The 26665-nt window shown below is 36.4% G+C and overlaps 4 protein-coding genes across 10 annotated transcripts in view; 1 reads left to right on the forward strand and 3 right to left on the reverse strand.

Annotated features, from left to right (window-relative positions):
• LOC136236100 (187-kDa microtubule-associated protein AIR9) overlaps positions 1-4433 on the forward strand; it is a 28069-nt gene extending 23636 nt beyond the window's left edge. For all 6 annotated transcript variants that reach the window (XM_065990788.1, XM_066026201.1, XM_065990798.1 and 3 more), the window contains 6 exons: positions 616-771; positions 968-1099; positions 2624-2682; positions 3355-3387; positions 3480-3611; positions 4005-4433. In XM_065990788.1, the coding sequence (XP_065846860.1) occupies positions 616-771; positions 968-1099; positions 2624-2682; positions 3355-3387; positions 3480-3611; positions 4005-4181 (689 nt within the window). In that variant the 3' untranslated portion in view covers positions 4182-4433. The remainder of the gene's footprint in view (positions 1-615; positions 772-967; positions 1100-2623; positions 2683-3354; positions 3388-3479; positions 3612-4004) is intronic.
• Positions 4434-4645: 212 nt separating this feature from the next.
• On the reverse strand, positions 4646-6814 carry LOC136200427 (cationic amino acid transporter 1-like). Its single transcript, XM_065990812.1, has one exon. The coding sequence runs from the start codon at positions 6613-6615 to the stop codon at positions 4846-4848; it is 1770 nt and encodes a 589-aa protein (XP_065846884.1). The 5' UTR covers positions 6616-6814; the 3' UTR covers positions 4646-4845.
• A 1074-nt stretch (positions 6815-7888) lies between these two features.
• LOC136200438 (pentatricopeptide repeat-containing protein At2g13600-like) lies at positions 7889-9934 on the reverse strand. The gene has a single exon (XM_065990817.1). The coding sequence runs from the start codon at positions 9863-9865 to the stop codon at positions 8108-8110; it is 1758 nt and encodes a 585-aa protein (XP_065846889.1). The 5' UTR covers positions 9866-9934; the 3' UTR covers positions 7889-8107.
• A 3416-nt stretch (positions 9935-13350) lies between these two features.
• Positions 13351-23372, reverse strand: LOC136200444 (30-kDa cleavage and polyadenylation specificity factor 30). Of its 2 annotated transcripts, XM_065990823.1 has the most exons (7): positions 22842-23372; positions 21606-22007; positions 18088-18250; positions 17794-17904; positions 17418-17486; positions 14723-14809; positions 13351-14432 (listed from the first exon to the last, which is right to left on the reverse strand). In XM_065990823.1, exons 1-7 carry the CDS (start codon positions 23225-23227, stop codon positions 13572-13574), a joined length of 2079 nt encoding a protein of 692 aa, XP_065846895.1. In that variant the 5' UTR covers positions 23228-23372; the 3' UTR covers positions 13351-13571. The 2 variants fall into 2 exon arrangements, with proteins under 2 accessions (XP_065846895.1, XP_065846901.1); XM_065990829.1 differs by lacking the exon at positions 17418-17486.
• Between the last annotated feature and the right edge of the window lie 3293 nt (positions 23373-26665).

Consider the following 26665-nt stretch of genomic DNA (forward strand, 5'->3'; position numbering starts at 1 on the left):
TCAATGGAAATTAATCTTGCACTGCTGATGCTAAAAATAATTGTTCATCTGTTTACTTTAACTTGAAATATTCTACATTTGATCTAACAGATTCTATAATATGTTTGTCTCTCTTGCTTCTAGAATTTTTTATTTTGACATTACACTTGACAACTTTTTGCTACTCCATGTCCTAGTTAACTATAAGCATTCAAGTTTATGCAAGCTTGTTTTAAATTTCTTTATTGCACTTATCAATTGTTATTTTCTTTTTAATTTTATATCAATAACCTTTACATCCCTATTTCTTTTACCTTCAAGAATAACATTACCAATGTCAAATCCCCATAACCTTGGAATTATTGTTCTAAAAGAACACTTTTCCAATTATATTGTCTTCCTTTTTGTTGCTACTGGTAGTTTTGGACGCTTGGTTCTCTTGGATTATTTGCGTGACATGTTAATTAGATACTTTGGGTTTTTTCTAAACTGTACTATTCTTCTTATAGTCTTCACATTTTTTTTTTGTTATGTCAACTTTATTTCTTCTATGTTTGTTTGCTGAATACCTTATGCTATGTAGCACTGTTAGTTCTGTATGGGGAATGATTTAGTTCCTTTATTATTTAATTGCAGGGATTCCTAGAATAAATAAACTGGAGATTGAGGGACGGGGTTTTCACACAAACTTATATGCTGTTCGAGGCATTTATAGTGGAGGAAAGGAGGGTAAAAGTAGAATACAATGGCTTAGATCAATGGTTGGAAGTCCTGATCTAATATCCATACAAGGTATCTTAGAAGATCTTTTGAAGTGTTCGTTTGCACGCCAGAAATTTATTTCTCGCAAACCTCAATCTTTGCTAAAAATAAGACATAATAAATCATATGATCTTACTTTCTGACACTACATCTGATTATAGACTTTGCTACATGATATTTTTCCATCTTTTTGAATATCAATTCCAAATGGTGATTGGGCTTTCAGGTGAAGTAGGAAGGATGTATGAAGCTAATGTGGATGATGTGGGGTACCGGTTGGTAGCAGTTTATACTCCTGTAAGAGAGGATGGTGTTGAAGGGCAGCCTGTGTCTGCATCAACAGAGCCAATTGCTATTGGTAAGTTGAATGCCTATGGTACTTTCTTTTATCACTTGTCTTTTCTGTTTAATTTCATTTGATTTGAAAAATTGTTATTCACAGAAAAACTGTGGTTCATTGACTGGATCTAAACTTTTTTTTTCTTATAATTAATTTCTAGGATTTTTTAAGATCCATGACTACTAATAGATTCTTAAAATATCATGACATGTGGATGCTCTAGTAAGCCAATGTCTGAGAGGGCATGGTAATACCGGTGTAAAAGAAAATTTCAAAAGAAACTTTGGATGGGCAAGGATATCTTTTACACGCTTAGGCCACAAACTATTAATTTTGAATAATTTAATAGCAGTGTCTTAATGTGGCTAGAGCTGTAGTTGGGCTTGCCTGACTCCGTCTTTGTTTTATAAACATCTTTTAGATGTGCAAGGCAATCTTGATTTTGGTTGTTTCAGCTTCTATTCCTATTCCTAATCCTGAATTTATAGTATGCTATGTCAAGGAACCATTTACCGAGCGTATATAAAATAAGAACACTTTACCATGTGTTGAAATTTCAATAATAAATGGTATTGTCAGAATTTGAACCCTTGACCTCTTGATTTAAGAGGCTCTGGTACCCTGTCAAGAAACCATTTGCCCCAAAAGTTTAAGCTTACAGGTAAGGCCCAAAAATAATGTTTATATTATCTCTAGCATGGTAGAAGCAGTACTTTGTCTTATATTCCATGTCGATTGTGTAAAAGGTGATGTTTATATGAATGTGTTTACTCACAGTGTGGTTGACCTTTTCAATGGAATAAAAGATAACAGTACTTGTACTTCTCTAATGGAAGAATCAAGCATTTAGATGTTATTCTATATTAAAACTTCATGAACTCTGCCTGAACTCATCCCGAAGAGTATGGTTTTGTTCTGGCTGCAATTGCCGTTTGGCATACTCATAGGTGGGATAGCCCAAGGGGTTTTCTTGTAGTATATCTGTAGATGTCATACATGATTTTTTTTTTTGTAGGTATGAAAGGTTTTTTCAAGTTTGCTGTTAAAATTATCACCAAAACATTTGAGCTGAGTTTAGCTGAAAAATCCTAGCTCATATTATATTGGCAAAGTAATGGAGGAGTTGTGAATGCTGTAACGCTAATGAGGCTCAATATATTGAACAAGAAATGGAACTTGCTGTTCAGCCAATGGCTAAAGGACTCCCTTAGTTTTCCACTGTTATAGTATGAACAAATGTGAACACATCTAGTTGTAAGGGAAGAATCAAAGGAGTAATTATAGGGATTAGTATATTTGTCCACTTCTTATCCTCATTCTTGTATACAAGCTCTTTATCTTTCAATATGAGTAGTTTTCTCCCAAAATAACATCTGCAAAGTGAAATAATGGCATTGTTGCATACTTATACCTATGTTAGTTTGCTCTGTCACACTTCTATTTCTTTCACTTTGGAGATAAAGAATATTTCTAGGGTTATGTGAAATCATGCTTGAATCTCTAATATTCTTTTCTGTGTGTTTTGACATGATTAACTTGCAGAGCCTGATGTGTTTAAAGAGGTGAAACAGAAGCTAGAACTTGGATCTGTAAAGTTTGAGGTGTGTATAGTTTTTGACTGATATATGTTGAGTTTTGGTTCTTTGTTTCTTCTTCCTCTTCTATTTTTTCATTTTGTTTGTTTTTTTTTCCATTTTTCTTTTTGTGCCAATCAACTCCTGGAATCCTTTAAGGTGCAGGAATTGAGAGAGAGAGGGAAAAAATGAAGAGAAAGAGGGGTTGCATTTACAGTCTTAGGACAACTGACCAATAGGTATAGGGACACTTGTAAGCCTTATCGAGTGTGCCAACAAGCTTTGAGAGAGATAGAATGGGTAAAAGAGAGAGAGAGAGAGAGAGTCTTGAACAGGAGGTGGAGCTTTTATGATGCGAGTCAAATGCATGCTAAAGTGCTCGTTCTTTTTTCACTGAAAACCTGAAATGATTGATTGGAACTGTAATGAAAAATTGAACATCAACGCTCAAAATGACTGGGTATGAAGTTTATTCAAGTGCCTTCTACTTTGGTGGATACTTCTTGAATGGGTTGGCACTTTTCTTATCTTGCATGTGTGACATTATATAATATACATGTATGTTTGTGTGCACATCTGGATAGAAAATTTCATATTTAAACAATATCTTCTGTCTTTATTTTAATCACCTTCTCCATGTCGTGGTTTTGTCTTGTTCTTTGAAAATTAACATTGCATGTTATCACTCTTTATAAACAGGCATTATGTGATAAAGACCGTGCTCCAAAAAAGGTCCTCTCTCTCTCTCTCTCTCCACATTTCCAAGTTATCTATTCAATTCACAAAAAGTTAGAAAAGGATTAATTCATCAATGCAAGGTGCAGATTCCTGGAGAAGCAAGCCTTGAGAGAAGAATCCTCGAAGTGAATAGAAAAAGAATCAAGGTTGTAAAACCTGGTTCTAAGACTTCTTTTCCTACCACTGAAATTCGTGGAACTTATGCTCCTCCCTTTCATGTAAGTTACTTAACTGTGGATATTTCTGTTCAATCCTGTCTATTTAACCAATTGTGGGAGACATTTTCTAATTAACTAATCAGATAGTTCTGAGTTGCGACCATCTTTCAAGCATTCACATGTAATTATATGAGAAATTCTTCTTTAGGAATTGCATTTTTGGGGTTCTTTCAGTGAGATGTGAAGTAGATTTTACTTCCCAATTTTTTTTTTTTAATGAAAATGATTTTTTTTAGCAAATACCTCAAGAATTTTCATGATTGCAAATTGCAATAAAAAACGACTTTTGTAAAGTATTCACATAAACTGCACAATTTTTTTCAGGTGCCATTTTATTTTGCTTCTCTTTGTTTTTCAAATATACAGAAAGGGTAATGCATCGAGTTTTTGCAGGTTGAGCTTTTCCGAAACGATCAACATCGGTTTAAGATTGTAGTGGACAGTGAGAATGAAGTAGAATTGATGGTCCAATCCAGGCATTTGAGAGATGTAACTGTGCTTGTGATTCGAGGACTTGCGCAAAGATTCAATAGTACATCTCTCATTTCTCTCCTGAAAATAGAGACATAGCTTTGGCTACGTGTTGTAAAGTGAGTTCTTAGCATAATACTATGTTCCTTGGTAGGTTTTTCAATTCGATTAGTTATTAGTGTTTCACAGTTGAATCCCCATTTTTCACCTAAAAATTGTTTTGGTTTTATTACCATGTTCTCAGTTTTGTGTGCAGTGCTGGAGAGACTGAATTGGGAAATATCTGTATATTATTTGTGTAAATGATGATATCAAATGATTCGAGAAATAAACTATTATTTGTCTTTTCAATAGTTTGTTTATTTTAATATATCTATGTTGTGGATGGAGGTCATGGCATATGCCATATTCCAGTGTGGTGTGGGAGATAAATTATTGACTCCTTTAGAAAAAGCCTAAAATCAATTGTTCATCTCGGTAGAAAATCAGAATATTACACTATTTTAACTTTTAAGCGATAGAAAATAAATTATTCTATAAAAACATATAAACAGTGGACCTTCTCTAGAAACCTAAATATCTCTAATAATTGTGAATGTACAGGCACATTTGTGAAATGGAACTAGTGTAAGCAAGAAAACCTACAGATGCTATCTTACTGCTACAAATTTCATTGCATTCAACTGAGAGTTAATGCTAATGACTAATGAGGAAGAAAAAACAAAACAAAACAAAAAGTTTGAACTTGTAATTCAGTAAATTTTCATGTCGTAACCCCGGCTTCAAGGTTTGTTGCAGTAGTAGTACTACTTGATGCTTGACTCTTCAACTCATTGGCTGCATCATATGAAGCATGCAGTGCTACAAAGAGATAATAGAATAGCAACACTAGTGTCCAGATTCCAAATCGAATGAATGATGCCACATCAATGGATCCCATTATAAACACATTCACAAATATGGAAGCAGATGGCAGCCATGGCAATGCTGGTACTCCCCATAGTTTTGGCTTCTTTGCTTTCTTTATTGTCAGCTGCAGTCCAAGTGTAGATAAGAACCATATTGGCACTGTAACTGCATAACCGATCCATCCCCCATTCCCAGCTGCTGAGTAAACAGCAGAACCAATGGAGGATCCCACAATCACCACCAGAAATCCCACTAGCTTGTTTCTATCGGAATCTGATGTCTCACCGCTAGCATAGTATCGTCTCACTAACAGTGCTAGAGCTATGAGTGAAAAGATGAAAAGGGTGGATATGGAAAGAAGGTTTGACAAAACATCAAGGCTTGTGAAGAAACCAACAATGGAGTTTGCAAGAGTCATCACAACTGTGGCAATGATTGGTGTCCCGGTTTTGGCATTGATGGAAGCAAGTATGGGAGGAGCCATGTGGGATCGCCCGATGTGGGTGAAGTATCGAGCCTGACCGATGATGTTAGCTAATAGAACAGTAGTCATCCCTTTTAATGCACCAAAGGCAACAATATATTTTGCCCAGTTCATCCCCACAGCTTCAAATGCTATTGTGAAAGGTGCATCAACATCAATTTGGGCATAAGGTTGCATCAAATTGAGTGTTGCTGCAAGAAGACAGTAAATTACTATGGTAATAGACATCGAACCGATGAGTCCTATTGGTATATCTCGACCAGGGTTTTTGACCTCCTCGCCTAAAGTTGCTACTCCATCAAATCCAACATAAGCAAAGAAAAGCATAGCTGAAGCTTTCAGAACTCCGCTGATACCAAATGGTGCATAATTTGCGGTGTTCGCCTTGGTAAGACCAGCAATAACGATGAAAGACAGGACGACTAGGTGGACTATTGTAGCAATGGAATTGAATCTCGATGACCCTTTTGTGCTCCAGCAAGCACCAATGCAAATAACTATAGACACAGCAACCGCAATTGGATCCAAATAGTTGTAGTTTGTAGCAAGAACGGGAGCATATATGCGAAAATCGTTGGGTTTATGATTGCAAAGTGTGGCGAAATATGAAGTCCAGGAGCGAGCCACACCAGCACCAGAAACAATGTACTCAAACAGGATATTTCCAGCAGCTATATAAGCTATGAAATCACCAAGCTCTACTCTAAGGTAGGCAAATGACCCTCCGGCTACGGGTAACTCAACAGCAAATTCACTGTAGCACAAGACTGATAGCAATGCAGATATTCCGGATATCAAATAAGAAATGAGAACTGCAGGGCCAGCATAATTCCTAGCAGCTTCACCGGTAAGGACAAATACACCTGCCCCCAAAACAGCTCCTAAACCAAACCAAATAAGATCCCACCAAGTGAGATTTTTCTTCATTTGATTACCGCTCTGAGCACGCATTACCTGCAACTCGAAGGTGTCGAGAGATCGAGCAAAAAGGCGGTCTTTAAGCCTTGTTATGGTGTTGGACAAGGCATTGAAGTAGTTGTGCCAGGTCCGGAATGATTCTTCCGGGAGGAAATCCTGTTTGGTGCAGGTGCAGGTGCATCCTCCTGCTCTATTTCCAACATTACTACTAGAACTAACCATACTATCCCTTCAAAACAACAAACAAACAAACATATAGCATTTAGTTTCTTATGTCTCTGCCTAAACTAAAACATTATGAATGAATCATGAATCATGAATATTGAATATTGAATCTTGAATCTTGAATCTTGTTTGTCCAAATCCTAACAAATTAACTAATTACCAGGAAGAGTACCCACCAGATAAGGGGTTCACTCTTGACCGATGACTCCATATTCTTAGTATGGAATTAACTAACTTCATATAATTCAATCTTTTGATAATAATAATAATAAAAAAAAAATAAGTTGTCACATCAGCTTTTGGTTTTGTAGATTTTAAACGTTAATCACATGCAATTTTTTTTAGCTGTTTTCTATTCTATTTGCTAAAAAGTTTAAATTAATGATTTTCTTTTTTGGGTCATAAAATAAAAAAAATCACACAAAAGGTAGGTCTCTCCTCCACTATTCTCAATTTATTCATCAAAATGTTCGTATTTGTGACCGCATCTGTTATTTAGTAATATTTGTCATTTAATCAATCTAAAATATTGATAATCTATTCAAATTGTTGAAATCTCAATCAATTTGATGTTAAATTAATAGTTTTGTTAAATTTTAAACAATCTTGTTAATTTTTTTGTGGATAAAATTTCTATTATTAGGATAAACTAAAACATGTTAACTTACCATCTACAATAGTTAAGATTTTAATTATCAAATAATAAGTAAAGGTAGACTAATATTTTTAATAACTATCTGAGGTGGTTAATAGTCATCAATAATTTCAGCATTTGGAAACAACAACGGGAATGCATTGAAAACTTATAAGATAAAGGAAAAATATATATATAAAAAAATATATGTTCTAATGAAGCAGCAAAGAGATAGGGTGTAACACTCTGACCCAATATCATGTATTGGATCCAGGTTTTACTAATAAGCCACAATCACTCCCTCTCCATTTGAGGTGAGATTCAGTTCATTCCTGTCTCATCGTCATCCCGATCCGGTCCGGACATATGGTGAGATAAATAAAAACAAAATACTTTTTTCTTCTTAAAAAAGAAGCTTCAAGTAGAATGAAAACGGATACAAAATGAGAAAACGCTAGTGACAACCGAAAGATGGGATAACTAAAAAGATTTGAGTAAAAATATTAAAGAAAACTTTGGATCTTCTACTTTGGTTTAAAAATAAAAAGATAAAGAAATACCTGAAAGAAAACAAGAGGGATTAGGGCAGCAAGTCCAAGAGCAAAATTGGGATGATATATATTAATGCAAACAAATAAAAGATTGTGAATCTTTAATTGGTAGTTCCGTAATTTAATAAGTAGTAGATCTACATGATGGAAACAAACAAGACTTCTATTTCATTCCTAATCAACAAATTATATTTTATCATTTCCACGTAAATAATACTCTTTTGATTTAATCCACTTTTCCCTTTCAAATATCTAAATTGAGGTTTTGGAAGAAAGACAAATATAAGCAGTGAGAGAGGGTTAGTCAGTCTGGATTGTTAAGCAGTTCCATATCATGAGATTGAGAATGTAGCTTCTTCATCTGGTTTGTAAGCATTTTCAAAAAGACATATATTTGATTGGTTTGAGAATGTGTTTTATCTTTAACCATGAATACATGAACACTTCCTAGTATCTCGATCCAGCTGCAACCACCTTCTTTTATAACTCCTCTTTCTTTCATTACTTTTCTTACTCTTACTACATCCTCCCATCTACCAAACTCAGCATACATATTTGAGATAAGAACGTATCCTCCCGACTTCTTACTCTTCATTTCTAACAACTTCTCTGCTGCATACTCCCCTACTCTCATGTTCTTATGAACTTTACAGGCGCTAACCAGTGACCCCCATATCACTGCATCACCCTTCATATGTATAGGCATTCTCTCTATCATTTTTTTGGCCTCATCCAGACAACCTGCTCTACCCAGTAAATCAACCATGCATGTATAATGATCCTCTGATGCTACTAAACCATATTTCTCACTCATTGACATAAAATAATGTCGCCCCTCTTCCACTAGCCCTCCATGCCTACAACCACTTAGAACACCAATCATAGTAATTTTGTCCGGTTTTTCTCCAAATGCCAACATTTCCTTAAATAATTCAATGGCCTCTATCCCGTAACCATTTTGAGAATATCCTACTATCATCGCATTCCATGACACGATATTCTTTTCTACCATCTTCTCAAAAACTTGACATGCTTCCTCAACTGATCCACATTTCATGTACATATCTAGGAGAGAGTTCCCCACAAAAACATCACCATGTTGAGATTGATACCCTTGCTTCAAAAGATCCGTGTGTGCCTGTCTACCGAGCTGCAGATCAGCAAGATTTGCACAGGCATTCAATATGTTTCCAAAGGTGTAGTGAGTTGGAGAGATGGATTCCCTCTTTAGCATTCGGAAGAGGACAAGTGCCTCTTCACTTTCACCATTTTGTATGTATCCTGCAATAAGGGCATTCCAAGATACCACATTCCTCTTTACCAACACCACATTTCTCATTCGCATCCTATCGAAAATATACCTGGCTTCATCAATTCTACCACATTTTGCATACATATCAACCAAAGCATTGCTTAATATGAGATCATCCCTAAAATTATCACATTCCACCACACAATCATGAATTTGTAAGCCTTGTTTAGGTTCAGCCAATGTAACATTTTCCATCATACTCACAAAGACATCCAATGAAAACTGAGATTTGAACATAAGAGCATGAATTTGAGAACCCATTCTCAGGTCCTTTAATCCTGAACAAGCACAAAGACCACTACCAAATGTATACTCATTCAGGACAAAGCCCTTCCTGTGCATTCTGATAAAGTAACCCAAAGCTTCTTCAAACCTATCATGTTGAGCAAAACCCGCAATGATCGAATTCCAGGAGCATTGGTCAGGCACAGGCATGGAAGAAAACAAGCGCGCAGCCTCATCAGGAAATCCGGAGTTCATGAAGGTGGTAATCATGGAGTTCCAGGAGAAAGTGTTCCTGTCAGGCATTTTATCGAACAGCTTCCGTGCATCATCCAAAGAAGCGCACTTTCCATAGGCATCGATGAGCCTATTCTGTAAAAATATTTGAGAAGCGAACTGGGTTTTGATGATGCGAGCGTGTATACGACGAGCATCACGGGCAGAGTGGGATTTGACGCAGAAATCCAACAGTTTTGAAAATGGGAAGGACCCCGCGAAAGAAAGGTCACCAATGATTGGTTTACTCATTCATTCATCGCTATCTGCCCACTGCTACTCATCAATTCTCCTCGGTTTTAGTTTTAGACATTTACTGTTGTTTGTTAGAATGGATATATGAGGTGGGATAGGGATAAAAAATACGAGATAAGTTATCCCGTGTTTGTTTGGGAGATAGAAGAGTGAGACACATATGGGATAAACCTCTTATCCCTCGAATCCTATAGCCGAGAGGGGGCTGGTATAAGGAGGTGAGATAAGCTCCTACGATTTTAATAGGATGGAAAAGTCCATCTTATCCCTCAAATTAACGTTATGTAGTTTAAATAAGGTTAAAACAGTAAAATACATTATTTTATCTCTATCTATATCCCACATATCAAACATTGAATAATAATTCTCGACTATCGTATTTTTATCTTTATCCCAACCATTTATCCTTATCTCTATCTCAATAAAATATCAAACGCCCCGTTAGATTATTGTATATTTTGGGGTTAATTATGTATAGTGTCACGTGCTTTCCTCGATTTGCAAATGGATATTTGTGCGTTTTTTTTTCAAAACTTGTAAAATTTTACATTCACTTTATCAGAATTTGACCGATAACGACATAAAAATGAAATTTTCAAGAGTCAATGAAATTTTAAGCAACTTTAATTCTTCGACTTTTTACGTTTGAGGTCATTAAAGCGTTGTTTTTATGAGAGAGAAAATTAATGTTTAGAGAAAGAAAACTCCAAAATTGGTGATTTTGAAAAATTAAAAATATAGTTCATAATAAATAGAGTAATTAATTTATTAGTACCTATATTTTGACAAAACACATTGTTTAGTCCATGTGTTTTCAAAAACACACAGTAAGGTCTCTAACCTTTTTCTCAGTTAACTGTTTAGTCCTTCCGTCTGTTTGTTAGTTTTTTTATCGTTTATGAATTCGGAAATGACTAAATTACCATTTACTATTTATCAGTCAAAAGCAATTCACACCTCTATGTCTTTCTCTCAGAACTTGCACTCACAAAAAATGGAGAAAAGATTGAAACTCTAACCCATAATCGAATCACTCATGCTCACTCTTCCTATTTGAATTGAAGGTAGAAATCAACTCAAATCTCTCTCGCTTACCAGATCTAATGCTTACGAATTTGAACGATTAAGAAAAAAATCAAGAAGAATAACCTTCAAAGTTGATTTCAGATGCAGTAGAGTCTAAAGGAAATGAAAATAAAGGAAAAGAAGAACGCAGAGATGAGAAACAATGAATTTAATGATCTTATATATTTGATTTTGTGGTAAAGGATAGTTAAGGCATTATATTTTTACTTTAAATAGATTTTGACTCAAATCCAAATTGACTAACAGAATCTTAATGAGAGTCCAACGACATGGACTAAACAGTTCAACGAGAAAAACGTTAGAGACTAAACAGTTCATCGAGAAAAAGGTTAAGGATCTTACCGTGTTTTTTTGAAAATACAGGGACTAAACAGTGTGTTTTGTCAAAATATAAGGATTAATAAATTAATTACCCTAATAAATATGATACTAAACAACTTTAATTCTTGAAAATTTTCATTTTGGCCAAATTTGGTAAAGTAGAAAAATTGCAATATTTTACAACCACATGGTTGCGTTTGTAAACAAAAATACCATATGTACCCATCTGCAAATTCGTGTAACCACATGACATCTACTTGTAATTAACCCTATATTTTACATGCTATTATGTACTTTACATTTTAAAAAAATATTTTTAGAATATTGGATAGTTATAAATAGTTAGTTTAATTATGACTAATATCTAACTTATCCTATACATAATGACACACAAACGGGTTGTCTATATGAATCGTGATGTCATGTTAGAAATTGACCGCACTTAAATAGATTTTTAGTTTTTCCGCTTGCTCAAAACAACAATGTAAAGTTAGTCGAAAGTAGGAATGACGATCTAATTGAGGATTTAAAAATCTCCATAATTGTATCTAATGAGAATCAATGGTACAATTCGGTTCGATTTAATAGAAATGCAACAATTCAATTCAATTTCAATTTTTTTATTATTTGAGTATTTGCTCATCCAGTTTAAAATTCTCCAATATATTTAAATTTAAAAATCTCAAGAACTATACCTAAAGTAAAACAACGGTACAATTTGATTTGATTCTAAAGAGAAATATCAACAATTATAAATAGTATCAGGTTCAAGCGTCGGGATGTCACTGAATACGGTATTATCATTGATGAGGTGAGATCCTTACTTAGCAGCCACACCATTTTTTCGGTGTTCTATGTCTCAAGATTAGCGAACGAAGTGGCTCATTTATTGACACGAAACGCTCGTTCATATGCTAATTTTTTCATTCATTATTCTTCTCATGTATTTATTGGAAGCGGCCTAATTCGGGATGCTTCTCTCAGTATTGAATAAAGTTCGAGTTTCACTTCAAAAAAAAAAATAATAATAATAAAAAGTAAATTTCATCCTTTTTTATCATGTACCTCAATTTAGTAAAAGAAATGATAGGATTCATTTTTAAAAAAAAATATGTAAATACACTCCTGATATAGGGGAAAAAAAATGGCTCAGCTTTCAAACCAAGATTAATATCAGGTCTAAGGAAAGGAACCATAAACGAGACCATTATTTGGATCCAGAACTATAGTTTGGAAACCTAAAAGCAAAATTTTACAAATTTTTACTTAAAAAGATATCTACACTTTCTCAAAATATTAATACAAATATAAACATTATCCCATTCTAATATCTATAAATTAAACTCTGATTATTATACCGGCAAAGAGTATCATGAGGTCTTTGATCTTTCAATTTTTTGTTGATAAAACTTTGATCTTTTATTTAAATATATAACTCTTTGTGTTACATTAAGTCTTTACTTACAAAATTAATTTGGTGTGAATATCTAATTGATTTAAAAATATGTTATTCATTTCAATTCAATAAAAGTATAATGTTCATTGAAGGTATTAAAATTCCTCCTGCATCAACGACAACATAATGAAGAATAACTTTAACAAACTTAAATTACATAAGAAATTATCTAATTTTTATTTATTCAATGATGCTGTTTTTTCCATGTGAACATTCCTGTACTAGATTACTCGTTGGGAAACAATATTTATTGATACAGTGAATGGTGAGCAACAAGCCCTTTGCTTTGCACACCTTCAATAAGTTCCTAAAATTAAATTTCAGTACATCCAAGTCAGTATTGTATTAGATAAATAAATAATAGCAAAATGTCTTTCTGTACATGATCCATTATTCATTCCTAGATAATAAAAGTTTAAATAATTAGATGATAAATTAAACAAACCATTATAGAGAAAAGCAAAATTGCCTCAAATATAGACTTCTTTCTTTGCTGACTCATAATCAGAACTATTTTACATTTTCAATATATATATATATATATATATATATATATATATATATATATATATTATTTGCATCAATCAGCCACATCCGGTTATTTGAAGATACAAATGAATATACACAAATCTCATCATATTATATGTTTCAATATGTTAACCTTAACAAAATTGAGATTAAAACAAGTAGGAAAAAGAAATGAACAATTGACAGCCCACGAACAGGCATTCTGTAAGAAATCGTACAAGAGACTCCATTCCATGGCTGAAATGTGCTTAGAAATTTGATCTTCCCAAGCAGTTAACCTTCACCATCTAAAGCTCAGCCATCAATGTACAGTTAATGATCAGAGGCTGGAGTTGCATCTCCTTCTGAGCCTCGTCTCTTCTTCTTCCCTTCCCCGTGCCTTGATCGCCTAGGTGCCTCATCCTCACTTTCACTCTCATCGTTTCTAAAGCTGTTACCTGAACCATATTGATCTTCATGGGAAGCCCTTGATCCTTCTTGTTGGTATGGTGCATCGTCATCTGGTCCCCTGCCTTGCTCTGATCCTAATCTATCATTACCTACTATTCTCTGATCTCTCTTAACAGGTCTAATGCTGTTTTGAGCTGGAGGTCCAGGCATTGGCGGAAATGGCATGAGACCTGGCCGATTTCCTCGAAGAGGGTTTGTGGCAGCAGGGCCCATCCCTCCCATAAAAGGAGCACGTCCTGGACCTGGCATCATGCCATATCCACCTGCTGGAAACACACCCCCAGGTTGTGGGGGTCTCCCAGGAAACATCATGCCGGATGGAGGGCCTGTAAAATCACCAGAAAACCTTGGACCATATGGGGCAAACCCGCGAGGTGCCACACCAAAGAGATCAGGCATCCCAAAACCATCAGGCGCCATAGGTCCATAAGAAAACCCATCACCACCCATCATCATTGGGGGAAAACCTCGCATACCAGGCATGGGTCTAGCACCACGGGCCATTGGCATGGGAGGCCACATGATACCTCTGCCTCTCCCCCGCCCTTGAGCTGCTGGCACGAGAGCTTGACTATAGCTCTCCTCCTCCTCTTCACTTTCCTCCTCTTCCTCTTCTTCATTGTCCTCAAATGGAACAATGTCTGGATTCACACCTCCATTATCTGGGTTAACCCCTTTTGCTTTTTCCTCTTCCCGTTTGGCTTCTGCTGCAAGCGAGATTGCCTGCATCAAGAGGAAAAAGCAATCAGTAATTAGCATTACTTAGTTTTCCAAAACTGCTTCAATAGTTATCTTCTTCTTTTCACTGACACATTCTAGTGTTTTCACATAATATCCCTATGTATGAAATCCTAGGAGCAATTCAAATTTACACAACATACTGAATAAGGAACACAATCTTTCCTTAAATTTCTACAGTTCTCTTCTCTTTTAGTTTTACTTTTTGGTAACATATTCCAATGTTTTCACATAATATCCCTATGTTTATAACAGAGAATCTAAAATAAGCATACCATGAGTTCATTATCCGGTTCAAGATAGAGCAAGGAAGCTAACTGCTCGCCAATCAAGGGCTCTAGCTCCTGACAATCTCTACTGATCTGCATTGCAGCCATATGAAGTAAACAATGATTAAGAATAAAATGGGTGACTACATTAAATCCTGACCAGTAATTATAGTGTCAATAAGCCAAATGCATTAAAGAGATTGTGATAATTTTAAAAAAAAATAACAAAATGCTTAGCAGAAAAAATAATAGAGCTACCTAACCAACTATATTGTTGCTAAAGAATTAAATACAATTTCTCAGCAAGTTTATTAAAGCATACAAGTCCAGTTATTTCTGAGGTCCACCTGAACATGGAAATTTTGTAATTAGGTTCTTTTTAGCTCATTCCAGATGTGGAATGCACATGTCAAAGTAACAAGACTCGTGTACATTCTTCACTAAAACACAAAGGCACAGCCAATCTGCAGCTTGAAGTAACATGCTAATTTTCAATAGCCAAAATTGGTTTATGGTGCTAAATTTCCAATATGTTTAGATAACAGGCAAGACCATATTCAGTGATGATGTTTTAGGTTATTTACTGAAAACACTACTATAGACATTATTTTCACACCATATTTGAAGCATTTTATTGAAAACTCTACTGAATATTTATATTTAAAAAAAAATGTAAAACATATAAGAAATATACTATAGTTTCCTACACTTTTATTACCATCAATATTAAAAAAAAAAAAAGGTTTTTAATATATTATTTCCATATTTTACTACAAAGACAAGTTTTTAGCATGTACAAGTTTCAAAATATTCAATAAAAGAGAATATATCATAAATATAATTTTGATCAATTTGACACACAAATATTCCCTTTGGCATTCCCATAACACCTCCGAATTAAGCTGTTTCACAACTGGTTGCTTTCATGTAGCACAACCTCATTTTCAAGGACCTAACATCACCATTTCACTTGCCTCCTGCATTTATACAGCATTTGTTAGGAGCCAATGAAGGTTGACCAGTAAATCCATGTGGTACTGCAAACCGCCAAAGAAAACCTAGAAACATTCCACAGTAAGCATACCAACTCGAGCAAAAAGTTGTTCACAACTACGTTGATGATCCTCTGAAATATCCCACAATGTTGAACCATTTGGCTTCAATTATTGCAGCAAATTGTTGGCATGAAATGCAATTTAAATTGGTGCTTGAACTCCTGGTGGACTATGACCTACCTAACTCCAAAATTCATGAACCTGAACAACATTTTGGTCTCTTCATGATGGAATAAAGCCAACCTTACTTCCTCTTCTCTAGAAGTTGAGGAATTCTGTTTGAACACGAGAGATGATTGCATGTACCAGCAAAACAGGGGCCGGTTTAGGAACTCAGATAGGGGTGTTAAAATGGGTCGTGAGTCTCATGACCAATTTAAAGATTCATGCAACCCGGAATTAAACGAATTAGGGTTGAGGTTATATGGGTTTTGGGTTGCGGGTTACTCGTAAGTATGTTGTAAATAATGTTATTCAATCGACATAATAGTCAAAACACAAAAACGAGAATATAATTAAACAAACAGAAAAAAAAAATAACAGGAAAAAAAGGAAAGAATTAAAAAAAAAAAAAAAAACTGACAAAATGAAATAAAAAATGAGAAAAACATTTATCTTGATCTTTCCTAATGTTGAGAAATTAGGGGATGTTTGAATATCATTTTTTCACCTATTTTTACTCATTTAGTTAATTGGGTTAAACGAGTCAATCCGTTTAATAAATGGGTCGCATTGATGTTGACCCAACTTGTTTATGACTCAGGAACATATTGTTCAGCCTGATTCACCCTGTTCACATGCTGCCCAGACACATGTTTTACTGTTTTGATACATCATCGTTCTCATTTTGTTATTGAAAAGATCCATATACCCCATAACATTATTGGCTCAGACACCAATCTATCATGGTTCTGAGATAAGAACCTGGTTACAGGTGGATTGACTAGGAAATCATAGAGAAAATCTCATGTTAGGATGTGCTTCTTAAAGTTTCTGCATCTTTTGTAACCATCTTTGCTATAAGAGAATCCAACAATCTCAGGGCATTAACTCTCAGCAATAAAACAATATAATTAGGCCATAATAGTTTGCCAACCAAAATTGGTCCCAGTACTCACTCAGCCATAAAACGTCTACTGCACATGATTTTTGTGAAGAATACATATTGTTTTACAGTTTATTCAATATTGTTCCAGAACTAGTTGTATATGTATATTTTTGGTGATAGATCATATCCATCAAATTTATATCCTAAAGAAGCTTAACGAGAATAGAATAATCACCAATTCAAATGCACCAGGGGTGCAATATATGATGAACTATATTAGGCTTAGTGGGACAAGATAAGTGTCCTATATATGTGTACGAGCACATGTGCTTGTATATATGCATCTGGTCACATTTAACAAGGCATTGAAATTGGCAGACTCCAAAAACATAATGTGAGAAAAGAATTTGCAAGCTCTCACAAACCAAACATTATCTATGATGTCATGGGGATAGAAGAGGATGAGAGAGAGAGAGAGAGAGAGAGAGAGGGGGGTGGGGGGGGGGGGGGGGGGGGGTAGGGGGGGAGGACAATAGAGCCAGAAGAAATATTTATTATAACAGAACATTAGCACTGTTTTTCAAAAAAGAGGTAGTACCTTCACTGGTAAGTTCTCATTGTATGGGTTTCGTAGGTGGCGAGTTTTGTGGAACGATAATTCACACAACTGCACATAGAAAATTGAAATAAGCACATAATGCATTTGCATTTTATAGAGACATGCCTGTGAAGGAATCTGCATATGGAGCTCAGAAATGAAATTTTCAATTGGATCACACATAAAAAGTAGCATCTAGTGAACATAAATATATAATGATTATTTTTGAAATCTGAAATATCTTCACAAAACTTTAGGTGCGCTCATCACCGAAAAAAATCATATAATGCAAAAGAAACTAGAAAGGTCATTTACTTCATTGTTGCAACTTGACAATAGTAGATTCAGCAAGTAAATAAAATAGAGCAAGATGTACCTTTAACCATTTAACTGAGAAATTCCGTCCATAATGTGCTGTTCCATGCGCATATTTCCAATTCCCTCCACCGACGGTAGCGCCAATTTTAGATGCCATCTTTGCACATCCCTATCACCCATAGATGATTGCAGGTTTAGTGCCTCAGATAAAGTAAAGTAAATGGATCAATTTGATTTGGTTCAGAAACCAAGCAAGCTAAGCAGAAGCGGCCATCAAAAGAAATCCAAACTGATTATTTAACAAAAGTTCAAGCAGACAGTATTAAACAAGTCATATCAGATCCAACCATACCTGGAAATGCCGAGTCCGATTGACTGAGAAAATCAAAATCACATTTTCGGCAGAGTCGAAAGCTTCATTCAACTTAGCTTCATTGCTTCTTTGAGTTGCCCACACTCCTTGTTGTACAGATAATTCCAAATTTTCACGGTTGCAACTTTTAACAATAAAATACCTATGGTTCCATTTATATCAAAGTAAAATAAGTAAAATTAATTGAGCAAATGATTGTCCAAATTGAAAGCATGGTGCTTTGAAATAAGCAAAAGAATGAAGGAAAACAGAGTCGTTGGCAATCAATTATTAAAAAGATCGATTGCTGCGTAAAACTTGGTAGATTCTCAAAATTTATGAATTTGTATATGAGCAGCAATCAAGGACAAAGGTACATGGCAGCTCCAATTAGCAACCAAGGAACCCTGCATACAGTAGTATGATCTAAAATTCTATACGCTGGAGCAAGGACTTCGTACAATAAAATTATGTGGCATCAAAGAACAGTACTGTCACAACTGCAACATATTCCTAACTTGCACAAATACTGTGTATTCCTAACTCTACTTCATAATATCACTTATGAACTATATAATTGCAATTAGCCTATTGTCATAAAGTTGAAGAAGACATGAGGAGTTTCCTGCAAAGAACATGTGCACTAGGATGCCAGATACTTTGGGGGACATCCTAATTAATAAACCAATTATCATATACAAGATGACAAAATGTGCAAGAAATATAGATATTAGACAAATATATAGTAGCGTTAGGTAGAAAAACATGTCAATGGCTAACAAAATTAACTATGGAAACTATATCTTAAGTGATAAGAAATTTTTTCAAACAGAATTCCGACAATGAGCAAAAAAAAAAAAAAAAAAAAAAAAAAAAAAAACCCATCTCAAAAGCACAATGTGGAATTTTTCTTTCTCTCATTACAAGTACATGCTTCCTTTTCCAAGTTCTAAACATCTACCTATAAACAGAATGTGGATAAATTGTAGGCCAATGCTAAGACATCTATGAGCCGAGGCAGGACACAAATGCAGCAATAACACACTGTAATATACAATACCGATTTGCAAGCACAAACTGAAGCACATACAAATGCATGTAATATCAATAGATCATCGATTTGTGTAACATACATGAAAGACACAGAAACCCAATATGCAAAATAATATTATCCCGGTCATTTTATTAAGTTCTACATTACCCTCACATTTCACTGAATAGGATCTCTAAATTTGAGATGCACGCCTCTAGCATCAAAATTATCCAAACCCATTGCTGGAAGCTCTCAGAAAAGAATCTCACATGGAAGTGTTAAAATCCCACCAGCTCTTCTACAAATTGCCAGTATTCTGTTTCCATCATATTTGAATTGGAAAACTTTGATAGCCAGGGCAGCCAATGACGAAGGAAAAAGAAATCATATTTCCTTTCCAGCTTCTAAACAGAAATTGTAAACCAACACTAAAAAGTCAGGCGAATTCAATGATCTGGAACTATGAATCCTAGAGTTGTGTAATCACATGCTTTGCAAAAGTACAAACCCCAGTCCAGTCTTTTTCAATGTATAGACCCTATTATATTTGTCCAAGAAATTTTGAATATTTCTCAAAGCAACTTATCATGGTAATCAACTAGAGATCTAAGAATAAGCAATATTTAAGTTTGTAAGATTTAGGGGGAAAAAGAAAAGAAAAGAGAAGGCAGAATCAATCTTGTATAAGCGTACCTAAAATTTGTTCACAGTTTTCTTTATTCAAAACAAGAGACTAGAAACTCTGCGCACTATCAATCAATTATCTTCTAGGCATATTATACGTCTATATTTTTTATTCCATTGTCCTGTATTACTAATGGTTCCATCAAAAGGGTCACCTATTCTCCATCTCGTTTAACTGTCATGTTCCCTCATCTCATGGACATCACGAAAAATCATATAACAAATACAATTTCCTTATGTTGTAATACAAAAATATACCCTACAAAGCATCCTTTAGAACAATAATGCCATCAACAAATGGAGCATCCACCATAAATATAGAGTTTGAAGTGTTTATTTTAACACTTAAATCTTTATACCCAACAACTACAGGAAATTAAATTGCAATCAAAAGGGAAGCCAGCTTAATCTTCCTTGCTATCTAACCCAAAGTTATAACTTATAAGCATGCCTACACACCACAGATAATGATTTTTGTATCTACAAAAATAATTATCAAAGTTCAACAATGTAAATGAACACATAAATCAACTATGCCGATACTTTGTACAACCATTTGAAACATCATTTCGGTCAAAGAATTTGGCAAATTCCTGTCCAGGAACCCTTTTAGGCTATTAAATATGAATAAAAACCATTTTTCCTTCATTTTCCTGTTTGCATCTGAAAAATGATAAAAAAATCATTATTGCATGCTTTCAAATGTACTAACACTATGATACTATACTGTTATACCAAGCATTATCAGTTTATGCACGTCAAATAAACTAAATGTCTGTGCATATGCAGTTTTGCATATTCTTTCGAAACCATCTCATTCTATATATTCAAATACAACACAAGTCACAAACTTGAAGACTTTAGATAACTTTTGACACAGTTAAAAATAACAAAGAGAAACCCACATACACAAACAAACAAAAGGAAGGTTCCACATTAAGCTATATTTATGACAGTTACCCATGAGTCAAAGGCCAAAAATTGCTTATGGATGCACAATCATAAAGCAAGCCTTTTTCATAACATCAAACATCCAAAAAGTAAAAAAGCTTTGGTTTCACACAAGTTTTATAAACAAATTTACTGTGATAACGATGTCTTAATGCATACAAGATCACAAATATGCAAAATCTTTTACTCTAGAGTCTACACATGATGATAACTGAGCTTGGATAATTCAAACTACAGAAAAAATAACATATGCACATACATCAAACTCTAGATATAAAAAAAAATGTTTGAAGTGAGATTTGGAAACAAATAAAGACCATGACCAAGTTTGGCATACTGAAGTGAGCTGATTATAGAAGACAACACAAAAGCACTCTAGTGCCAATTAAGAAAAATAAACTTAGCGAATGATGCAGACATCAACAAGAAAAGCAATATGAAGGAATGATGCCACAATCCAATATGTGCCGGCCTTTTTGGATACACACCGAAGTTTGATGACCCTGAGGCTGTAGTCAGAATCATGTAACTTTCGCATTATTAAGATTTAATACATTCGATGCTTGCTCTAATATAGTTTTAGGTGTGTCTATAGTACCAAATTACGTAATAACTGCATAAAAAATGACAAATTTAAAAATCTCATATATAAAATGAAGAAAATAAAACGTTCTGCCCTTTATTTTTGAGGTAATGGTAGGTTTTATTTCATGATCATAACTCAATACAAAACAAAAAGTCCTCCTAAAACCATTGCCTATTATCAATATAAAGCTAATAACAATATCCAAACAACGTACAAAAATTGATTTACATAACCCAATTAAAGACCTTAGGACTCTGAACACACCTAGATATTCCCTGAGGCAAAGGAATTGAAGTTCTGTTTGGCTGAATGGGCTGACCATTTGGAACACATGGTGTTTGAGTCTGAGTGGTTTGCTGTTGAGGCTGTTGTTGAGGCTGTTGCTGCTGTTGTTGTTGCTGTTGCTGCTGCAAATTAGCAGACTCAATGACAGTAGGCTTTCCAGCCACACCTGTACTGTTAGGACCTTGTATAAACTGAGATTTATCTGTATGTTGCTGTAAACCAGCACCCCTTTGCTGAAAAAATTTGTTTGAATGCCCATAATTGTAAGAATTTAATTGCTGAATCTTTTGAAGGACTTCTTGCACAGGAGGGGGAGGTCCAGGCAACTTCGCATGCCTATACCGGCAGTCAGGACCATTTGGGCAAAAACCTAGCTTGTACCTGCAATAAAGTACTCAATTAGCTCTAATAAAAAAAATAAAAGCTCTGTGTTTGTGCGACGATGCTATTTGGCACTCCACAAACTGACTGTGTGTAGCATATAAGCTCCCAGTCCACAGATTAAGTTTCAAACTACAGTTCTGGTAGCATCAGAAGAGAGCTCATTGTTATGGTTGTCCGTCTGGATCGGGATTCTCTCAAGTTGAGCTTCAACATGAGAGGTCAAGTTGTAAACTCAACCATTAATTACAAAATTGATGGTTAAGATTTAATTGCTAAATTCTAAGATCTAATTAATTATTTATTAAATAATTAAATCTCAACCATTGACATGACCTCTCAAGATGAAAGTCAACTTGAGAGGATCCAAATCCTGTCTTATGAATTGTATCAGCATTAAAAGGAAAGCAAATTGTAATAAGAAACATATTTTATCATTCTAAATCTTTTAGCCATAATCAAATACACATAAGAAATATATATATGTATACACACATGTTATCAAACTCCAAGTCCAGTGAGTTCTCCACTTTAGACTGACTTCAGTTCCCGATCCATAAAATTGTTATCACAGACAAAATTATGAAAAAAATTAACCCCATAATTCCTATTTTCACCATAGAAAAAGCATAATTTTAAACATGCAAATGCAGCAACAGTAAAAACTTTAAATGATAGCTCCTGTAAACTCGGGCTATTTTTGGAAACAACAAATTCGATTTCTTCACAACACCTATCGCCCAAAGTAACTTACATGACCACGTTATGCAGTTTAAAACACAAAACTGTATCACCAAAGCATTTTAAATATAGAATTTAAGTATAGGGAAATACATATTGCACTCCTTGATGTCCTCATTGGTATGCTTGTAGACGCAATCCTGCTCCCGGCACTCTCCAAAAAGCCTAAAAAAGCGGCAAACAGGCATTCGAGACTTATCATATTGATGTAGAAAGCCGCAGGCATCGCCCTTCATACAAAGGCTACGTAGCCAGTGCCTACAGACAGTCTGCCGGAAGCTCCGCCTGCCCGCCTGGTTGCCACCTGCGGTGGTGGGATCCGAAGTAGAGACAGGCGGAACAGCGGAAATGTTGGTAGCGGCAGCAGAAACGGCAGGATTTTCGGAAGGTATGTTGGGCATAGAGGCGGTGGGATTGGTAGGAGCGGAATCGAGGCCACCCTCGAAGTCAAAGCTTAGAGCCCCTTCTGTATCCTCCATAGGTGAATGAATGGTAGTATTTAGTTTGCAACTAGGGTTTTGTGTATGAAGATCATACGATCCGCAGATGAATTTAACATGGAACTGAAGAAACCCCTCGGCAGCTGGATGAATGAGGTTTACATTTATGAATTCTTATTTCTTTTCGTTAATTTCCGTTTAGTTTTTTATTTGGCGAAAAAAATAAATAATTTCTCTTTTCTTTGGGTTTATTTACAATTATACCCCTTTGTTTTCTTACAATGTGCAATTTTACTCTAATGTTGAAGGCTTAATAATACATTAATATACCCTCAAAGTCAAATTTGGTAAGTTTTTCCACTGGGCATCCTAAACTTTTAACCTATCACGCATTTATACTTGGCTCAATTGAACCTCTTACATACTCAATTGTAGTATAATATTTTGATAACATCGAGATATTACTTACAGGACCGAAAGGGATATTAACCAAAACGACCGCGTATCCAGACGATCGGGAAAGCTATGGCGTATCAAGCAAGCTACCAAAGTGGCGGATCACATAGATTCCTCCACACGCTATCTGTAGTCAAACCTATGGGAGACCCACCATCATGCCTCGATCCGCCCGTTGAACGGCTGAGCCGATTTCCAATAAAGGCAACTAATAACCCATTAATAAGCTACCGTCATACTTGAATAAGATCAGTAACCGCCATTAATGAGGCATTAATGGAGACTTTCTAGTTACTTGGAGTTACGACTACATGACTATAAATAGCTTGCATCCCAAGCTATTGAGGTACACATTCACGCTCTCCTAAACCCTACTTTGTCATTACAGTTTATTCCTATTACTATATACTGACTTTGGCATCGGAGCTTCCCCCGCAGGGAAGGAATCTGATCGAGAGTTCATCACCAGTTATCAATTGGTGCGGTGAACGTGGAAGTTCTAATCCAAAAAGGACTTAGTTCACAATTACAAACATGGCAAGTGGAGGGCCAAACCCCTCAACGGGAACTGCAACGCCGTCAATACCGCTTTCAATCAATCCCACGATACCCGCTGGAAGTGTTGATCCTGATCGACCCATAGTTCATGATGAAAGGGAGATGTCGCCAGAATCTCCAATAGAAATTTGCGCAGAGGCACTGGGGAGTGTGCATGGGCCACTTATGGCGGGTCGATTGAGGGCCTATCTGGAGAACCAGGATGTAGGTGGACCCACAACTGGGACTATTCCCTCGCTGAATCGTCGTCGCCCACCAAGACCAACCGCATCACAATGGTAAGCCGCCTACTATAGACCAGGTGCTTTCCGCGATTCGTCGTTCTTGCTCTCTCAACCCACAGATTCAATGGTCGTTAATCCGGAGCTCGCTAGTGATATACCAATAAACCGGAGGTTATTTCCCGATATACCAGAGGGAAGTCGAAGGAATGATCAAGCTCCCTCGAGGAACACGACAAACCCGGGAATTACTATTGGCGGACCCCAAGCTCCTCCGATGCAAACTGGAACGCAGGCGGGTCAGGAACAGATTAATGCCATGGCGGATCACCTAGAAGGTGGACATGATGATCGTAGACATAAAAGGTGAACCAGATCACGTGGGAGAAGACGATCCCAATCCCATCCTCGTCGCAGACGTCGAACTGGATCCCCCCATCGGGGAAGATCACCGCCACCTACAGGGCGAAGGGAGGATGAATGCCGAGCTGGGTCACCTCACCGAGTCATACCACTGCCACCACCAAATCAATGAGGAGGTGGATGATCCCCACCGAGAGGGCGTGGTGGAGGTGGAAGAAGGTCACCATCAGACCCTTCATCAGAATCCATCTCCTCCTCCTCACAGCGAACCAGATCTCGTAGTAGGAGACGCCCAAGAAGGAATCAAGGTTCTATGGCGGATCACATCAGGGAAGAAATACGTAGGCAGAATGAGGAGAATGCCAGGCATAATCCTTTCGCCAATCGAGAATCGCCCTTCACATAGTGGATTGAAGCTGAGGAAACTGATAGGCATTTCAAGATCCCAAATATACCAGGCTACTCTGGTGAAGATAATCCTGAAGCTCATGCAAGGAAATACGCATGTTTCTTGGGCTTAACCGTGCTAGTGAAGCACTGTTGTGCTGAATGTTTATCACCACGCTAAAAGGCCCGACGTATGATTGGTTTCAATATCTCCTTCCGGGATCGATAGATAGCTGGGACCAATTGAGTAGAGAATTTTGCGCAAAATTCGCAGGAAGCATCCCGCCAGTGGTTAAATCGCGAAAACTCTTCGAACTAAAGCAAAAAGAAAATGAGTCTATAAGAGATTATGTCAATAACTTCAACAAGTTATGCATTCGCGTGGTAGATGTGGAAGTCTCCATGGTCGTAGAAGCAGTGGTAAAAAAGCATGACATGTAAGAGCTTACAGGTGGATCTCATCAGAAATAAGCCAAAGACCATAGCAGAGCTGATGGAACGGTGTAAGGATTTCATGGAAGTTGATGATATCCGAAGGGAGTCTGCTTCTCCTCCCAAGAGAGGGAAAGGCGAATCCCGAAGGAGAGATAAGGAAAAAGAAAAACTCCCTGATTCATCCTCCCGAAGTAGGCGGAGAGGCTCTAGGAACAAATCAGCATATACGCCATCGTTTACGCCGTTAAACGCCTCCAAAAGCGAAGTACTGATGTGGATAGAAAACAGCCAACACAAACGGATCATTTCATACCCCGAACTAAAGGGGGAGAGTACACCAATACGGGAGAAACCCCAAGAATTATTGCAAGTATCACAAGAGGAACGACCATGAAACAGATGCATGCTGGGAACTGGCCAGGGAGATTGAAAGGCTTATTGAGAGAGGAAAGCTGGACAGGTTCGTCCAGAATGACAAGAAAGGAGATGGCGATAAACCAAGAGATGAGCCAAAGAAGAAGGCTAAGGGGGTCATTAATGTCATCGCTAGCGGACCAGGGTCTCAGCGTACAATAAAGAAGGCGAAAACTATCGCTCTAGACAGAGCATCACTCAATCGCCCCTTTGCAGATATTAGTCCAGCGATCCCTCCACATGCAGATGCTCTCGTCATCACCATGATGGTGGAAGGATTGGAAATGAAGAGAGTGATGATAGACACTGGCAGTTCATGCAATGTCATCACTAGAGGAGCGTTCGCCAAGCTCAAGGTTGATCCCATTTAGATAGAGACCACCATCGTAGACATCTTGGGAGTAACAGGACACACAATCTAGACAAAGGGACAAGTGACGCTAGAATGCGAGTTAGCCGATGAGGATCAGGTATGGATGGGAGATCTGGAGTTCTCCATTATGGACGGTCAATTGGCATACAACATCATCTTGGGGCGGTCTTTTATCTCAGAAGTGGCAGCTCTCATATCGATACGCCATTTGACGATGTACATCCCTATAGCCAAGGGAGGAGTGATGATCAAGGGGAATCAGAAGGTTGC

The sequence above is a fragment of the Euphorbia lathyris genome, chromosome 1 (genome assembly GCF_963576675.1).
Source record: "Euphorbia lathyris chromosome 1, ddEupLath1.1, whole genome shotgun sequence".
NCBI classification, from domain to species: Eukaryota; Viridiplantae; Streptophyta; class Magnoliopsida; order Malpighiales; family Euphorbiaceae; genus Euphorbia; species Euphorbia lathyris.

Excerpts from the sequence above, each read along its gene's own strand:
- LOC136200444 (XM_065990823.1), bottom strand. The coding sequence starts at position 23,227 with ATGGAGGATACAGAAGGGGCTCTAAGCTTTGACTTCGAGGGTGGCCTC. Across the intron at positions 22,008-22,841 it reads GACATCAAGGAGTGCAATAT|GTACAAGCTAGGTTTTTGCC; the intron begins GTATTTCCCTAT and ends ACTTTATTGCAG. Across the intron at positions 17,905-18,087 it reads ATCGGACTCGGCATTTCCAG|GGATGTGCAAAGATGGCATC; the intron begins GTATGGTTGGAT and ends TATGGGTGATAG.
- LOC136200438 (XM_065990817.1), bottom strand. The coding sequence starts at position 9,865 with ATGAGTAAACCAATCATTGGTGACCTTTCTTTCGCGGGGTCCTTCCCA.
- LOC136200427 (XM_065990812.1), bottom strand. The coding sequence starts at position 6,615 with ATGGTTAGTTCTAGTAGTAATGTTGGAAATAGAGCAGGAGGATGCACC.